The following is a 5,914-nucleotide window of genomic DNA, read 5'->3' as shown; positions in this document are numbered from 1 at the left end:
CCTACAAGGTCTTGTCATAAGCTTGTTTTTCATAAAATCCTTTTGGGATGTGATAACCATTGAATTTGCCCCACTTTGCCAACACCCTATTTAAGTGTGGATCCACTTGAGTCTCACAATGATCTGCCACTACCACAGGTTCATAAACTGGGGAAGCTGGGAGCAAGCCTCCCTTCCTTGAAGGGACATGCAGTAGACCAGTTCATCACTAGTAAGCAAGCATTTAAGCTCAGCTAGGGCAGCTTAGACATCTGCCCTGTTCCTAGGGCTGCTCTTCTAGGCCTTTTGGATGGATGAAGGAGAATCGTTTGAATTTGTAGCAGTTCATTAATCCTTGCCTGTATTATACAAGACGTATATAAGCAATCCCACCTCAGGGTACGTACCTGTGTTAGGTCAGCTGAGGACAGTCTCTCTATTTTGTGCCTTTTTAAATGAGGTTGTCAGCCTCCTGCCTAACCGCTGACGTGTGCTTGGGCAATTTTTATCAGGCCTGACAAAAACTTTCAATATCCTTTTCTGTGCTGGGTAAGCAGAGCATCTTAGTGAAATTCTGTTTGCTGAATCTCCTCAGGTGACCATGGCCAACTTAGACATTCCTTTTGCCATGTTTGCTCCCAAGAATGTTGAGCTGGAAGATAACGACACCATGGTAAGCCTCTTCCAGAGGTATAATATTGTGCCTTCTCAGCATCCCTTACGCAACATCCATGCTACTCCCTACCCTGAATACACTTTGGTTTTTGAGCAAAGAACTAGTTATTCAGATTTGTTTGGTTTCAAGAACTCTCCTGTGTTGTCTTGGGCTCTCTACACATGCAAGTAACAGTATGTGTTTATTGTCCAACCTCCTAACTACCCCCACACTGTCAAAATACACAGACAGACGTGATCATAAGATCAGTACTCACCATCTTTGATTTCTTGGGCAGGTCAATCCTCCTGACTCCCCAGAAACTGAATCTCCTCTACAAGGCAGCTTACACTCGGAGGGCTCCAGTGGCAGCAGCACAGGGAACACCCATGATGACTTTGTTATGATTGACTTTGTAAGTGCCCTCATCAGTACTCTCACATAACACCTGCATCTTAGATGGGCTTCAGGTGCTGGTGCAATGGCAAATGATGTAAGAGTAGTTTTCCACGGGAGTGGAAAAGACCCATGATTCACAGTTCCAAACTAGAGCTTGATGGTCCCAAAACTGCAAAGACACTGACACTTGGAACCAACAGCTACAAACTGTTCCCTACCAACACCTGGGCTTGGCGTCCTCTCTCTAATGTCTAAAGGAGCCAGATTCCAAGGAAATGCTCTCTTCCAAGTGCTCAGGCAAACACAGATCTTAGCTGTTCTTCAGTTATTTAATCTGCATTATTGCAGCAACAATTGTAATGCCAAGATGTTTACTGATAGCAGGTAATGACTTTACCTGAGATTATGGCAAAAGGGAAGCCAATGTCTCTGAATGGGAATTAACAGCAATATCTTTCATTCTAGAAACCAGCATTTTCAAAAGATGACATTCTTCCAATGGACCTGGGGACATTTTACCGTGAGTTTCAGAACCCCCCTCAACTCAGCAGCCTCTCCATTGACATTGGAGCGCAGTCCATGGCAGAGGATTTGGTATGGAACCCTGAAATTTCTGTTTGCGGGAATTGTATGTACTTTATAATGCTCTCCCTATTCCTAGTTTGAAAAAAGTCGTTATCTTCATAAAATAGTTTGGGTTGGAAGGGACCTTTAAAGGTCATCTAGTCCAAACCCACAGCTGTGGGCAGGGACATCTTCAACTAGATCAGGTTGCTCAGAGCCCCGTCCAGCCTGACCTTGAATGTTTCCAGGGATGGGGCATCTACCACCTCTCTGGACAACCTGTGCCAGTGTTTCACCACCCTCATCGTAAAAAATTTCTTCCTTATATCTAGTCTGAATCTACCCTCTTTTAGTTGAAAACCATTCCCCCTTGTACTGGCATTACAGGCCTTGGTAAAAAGTCTGTCCCCATCTTTCTTATAAGCCTCCTTTAATATATTGAAAGGCTGCAATAACGTGTCTCTGGAGCCTTCTCTTCACCAGGCTGAATAACCCCAACTCTCTCAGCCTTTCCTCATAGGAGAGGTGTTCCATCCCCTTGATCATTTTTGTGGCCTCCTCTGGACCCGCTCTAAGAGGTCCATGTCTTTCCTGTACTTCTCAGAAGAGAGACCCTGCCCAAAGCGGGTCCCTCACTTATATGTTCCAGACAAATGCAAATTTGTTTGTGGCACACCTGAGCCTCTGAAATTGGTGTGTTTATCTTCAGACTGAAAGCTGCTGCTGCATGCTTGCTGTGGCTGTCACTGAAACCCCCAAAACTAATCCTACCTCTGACATGTCCAGCTTAGTGGCAAACTAGGCCTGAACTTGCAGCCTGAGCAGAGGTAAAATCCTGGTGTGGCTGGTGAAAGTCATGTCTGGGTGAGCGCTGTATTGGGCTCGCAGGCATTGTAACATGCTGTGGGGAAAAATGAGTTCCAAAGGCTGCAAGTGACTTAATGAAGGCAGTGACAGGAGCAGGTTATTGTGCTGCAGCTGGTGGGGGGAATTGCACAAGGCGAGGCCCCAGTGCACCTACTCTTCCTGCGGAACACACACACTCGGCAGAGTGCCCTTCTCAGGGTCGCTTGCTGGATGCTGCCAGAGGACTCCTGGTTTTGTGCACGTGGGAAGGGGAGCCCAGAGCAGTGGAGAGGGGTTGCATGACTCAGAAAAAGAATTTTTACCTTAGAGTGTGTGTTTAAAACTTCCTTTTATCAGCTGTGGATGAGCCCTGATCTGCACCCTTCTTTACCCTTCCAGGACTCGTTACCAGAGAAGCTGGCAGTCCACGAGAAAAATGTCAAAGAGTTTGATGCCTTTGTAGAAACCTTGCAGTGAAGCTGTTTTCCAGTTTTGCTGCAGCAGTTCTTCCTCCTCAAGGCATCCTGGAGAATGACGTCAACAAATCTCTCTTATTGCCCCTGCTCTGCCTTTTGTCTCACTTTGACTAGTTCCTTCCATCAAGTGAGCTTTCTTTGATTGCTCTCTTCAACAGCAGATACAGCTCATCTGCTGATTTTCCTCAACTACACCACCGCATAGTTCTGGACCGCTTTTCCTGCTCACAGTCAGTTTTGAATTTAAGACTTCAGTAGGGACACAGGAAGTCAAACACCAATATACGAAACTTATTTTCTCCTCAGTCTCTGTTCTGTGTGGAGGGGCTTTGTGAAAAGTTGCCATGTGCTTCCTCCAGAGGTCCTATGGTGTAAGTTCCCTAGGTATAGCTTCTTGCTAACAGACTTTTTCCTACAGTCTCCGATCCTGTTAGAGCGTAGAAAGCTTTGGCTCATTTCCAGGGTCTGTGAGTTCAGCAGATTCGACAGTTTTAAGTCCAGGACATCCATTCTGCAGAACGGGGCATTTCATCCTGACTTCAGTGTGAGTGCCTGGAGCCCAGGAAGAGACGTCAGCTTTGGGACCTGTGTCATACAAGTTACCTTTGTTTTCCTGCTTCTAAGGAACTGGGTCTCTGCACAGTCGTTTTGTGTGAGGCCTTCTGTTGTGCTGGCTGATAAGAAGGAATGAAACTACAGAAGCGCTTTCCACGTTTCCTTCCTGAGCGTACTGACGCTCGGCCGTGCTGAGTTTACCAGTGCTGACTGTTGGCAAGCCTGCACGTAGCAGCTGTGATGATGCTGAATTCATAGTCTCCGCTTCTGAAATGTGACTGTAAATACTAGGAATCCTATTTCTTTAGGGTTATGTAACTAGGAGTCTTAGTCCAAGATTCTTTCCTCTAACCCTTGCAAACCTTCCTGCTTTATGGTTAATAGATGATCTTAAGAATCCAGAAATATTTATTGCTTTTAAAGAAACCTATATTTAAAAGATGTTCTGTTTTCATGTAGTAGTGCGGGTCATTCTGCCCTGGATCACTGCAGACAGCAAGTGTGCCATGTGAACCCTGGCCAGTGAGACTGGTCTCTCTTTGCAGGAAAATATCCAAGATATTTATTTTCTAAGACAGACTTGATTATTCTAATATAATACTCTGTTTTGGGGACTATGTGTCCATTACATCCAGTCAGGGCCCATTGATAGAATGAAATGCACACATCAGTGGAGTGGAGTGGCAGGGAGTTGGTAAAAAGCTGTATTCTGATAGGCATGGATGAATTTGCAGTGTTCTTCAGCCATTCAGAAGGCAGCTTCTTTAAAGAAGCACATTTTTTGGGAGCTTATGGTACTTTTTAATCAGCTGGCTTTTGATTAGCTGAAATTTTATTTTTGTAATGATCTGGCTATCAACAGTGTGACTGGCTGGCAGTGCTCTGTGGTTGATTTGGCTGTTGCGTGTCTTTTGCCTGATGTAAGGACGGGAGGAGAAACGGTGACACTAAACAGAAACTTAGATGAGGTAGGTCTTCTTGTGGTTCTCTCTCCTCCTCCCATGTGTAACTAGAGTGAGCAACTGCAAGACCCCTTACTGTCCTAAAACACTTTTTTCCCTTTCTTTCTCCAAAAGTGGGGTTGTGTTGCCTCAGGACTGAGGAACCATCTTCATTTCCTTAGAGTGGCTGAGTAATCAGCCTTCTAATTAGTGCTGCATTCTTAATTGAAAGAGATTGCTAGCAGCTGACGGGGGGAACCCCACCTCCTCTCTACAACACTATTTCTGTGCCACTGCTAGAGCAAGGAACCGAGTTCAGAATAGAGCTTATTGTAAGGTCAGAGCAGCACAATGCTTTGAACTTTACCAGCTTTTTTGTTGAGCGATGTGTTCGGTGGGAGGCCATGTGAGCTCTTAAAACGCTAGGTAAGAGCTTTGTTGAAGGAAAGCTACCCACCAGAACCTTTTTAGCTTGCTCAACCAATTCAGCTTTTCAGCAACCTCACACAGCAATTGCTTAGTCCTTGCAAAATAAGATGCACAAACATTTAAGAAAGCTTCCAAGATAAACAGCTCACAAAAGGGCTTAAGTTACATGGGCTTTACCAAATACTTGATCCCCGCAGCCAGAGCCACCTTGTTTTACAGGTGGAAAGGGTCGCAGAAGGGTGCAGGAACACAAGGAGTTAATGGATCAGCTGGCTCTCACCTCTGCTCAGGAAGTTGGTCTCTGCCACCTTGTAGGAAGTAGCTGTCGCCTTTCTCTCAACATAGAGGCTGTGCTTGGGAAAGTGATACGCTCTGAGCTGCCAAGCAGCAGAGGTGGGGTAAAGTGCTGGTTCACGCTGTATTCATGAAGAATAGACTAGGTTGAACTTCATCTAGCCAGTGCTACTGTTGTCCTCTTCTCACGCTGACAAGCTATGGAGTTGGCAGAAAGCAAGCCCTTCTTGCTAATCCTGTCCAGAAGGTCCCCCGAGCCAAATACTTGTGCTCATTTGTTGATGCAGTTCCTAACATGGCTACAGCTCCCACATCTCATGAGGCAGAACGTCAGTGTGGCACGTTTTCCTCTGCTTCAAAAGGCTGGAAATTTGCCTATATAAGCTGCTAGTGTTGAGCTGGATGGCCACAGCAATAAAGAGATTCTCTAGGGCCGAGTTATGTGCCTCCTTCCTGGACATTCCTCAGTTTCAACACATAGTTGCTACATCTAGGCTCTGAGTTCCCTGACCACTGCACAAATGCTCTGCTTCAGGAAAGATCTAGCTGCTGCTGTGGCCTGCCACAGATTGTGTTATGAAGGCTGTTTATTTTAGCAGCTGTCTGCTCGATTCTATATTAAGGACAGTATGTATGTAGCTGCTGATTTACAGATACTTTGGGTGAAGGGGAAGGCTCCTAAATTGTATTGTTTTGGAAATAGTCTCCCATGTACTTCAAGTATTCAAAGAATTTCCAATAAAACTTTTACGTAAGCAACACACTGTGCTTTTCTC

At 45.4% G+C, this 5,914-nt stretch overlaps 1 protein-coding gene across 3 annotated transcripts in view; it reads left to right on the top strand.

Moving 5' to 3' along the window:
- ATG13 (autophagy related 13) overlaps nt 1-3,904 on the top strand; it is a 15,742-nt gene extending 11,838 nt beyond the window's left edge. For all 3 annotated transcript variants that reach the window (XM_009585050.1, XM_009585049.1, XM_009585048.1), the window contains 4 exons: nt 575-652; nt 933-1,049; nt 1,499-1,627; nt 2,843-3,904. In XM_009585050.1, coding sequence (XP_009583345.1) covers nt 575-652; nt 933-1,049; nt 1,499-1,627; nt 2,843-2,920 — 402 coding nt within the window. In that variant the 3' untranslated portion in view covers nt 2,921-3,904. The remainder of the gene's footprint in view (nt 1-574; nt 653-932; nt 1,050-1,498; nt 1,628-2,842) is intronic.
- Nucleotides 3,905-5,914: the final 2,010 nt, after the last annotated feature.

The sequence above is a fragment of the Fulmarus glacialis genome, unplaced genomic scaffold (genome assembly GCF_000690835.1).
Source record: "Fulmarus glacialis isolate BGI_N327 unplaced genomic scaffold, ASM69083v1 scaffold15309, whole genome shotgun sequence".
Classification (NCBI taxonomy): domain Eukaryota; kingdom Metazoa; phylum Chordata; class Aves; order Procellariiformes; family Procellariidae; genus Fulmarus; species Fulmarus glacialis.
Note: the sequence above shows the minus strand (reverse complement) of the source record. Positions and strands in the feature narration are given on the sequence as shown.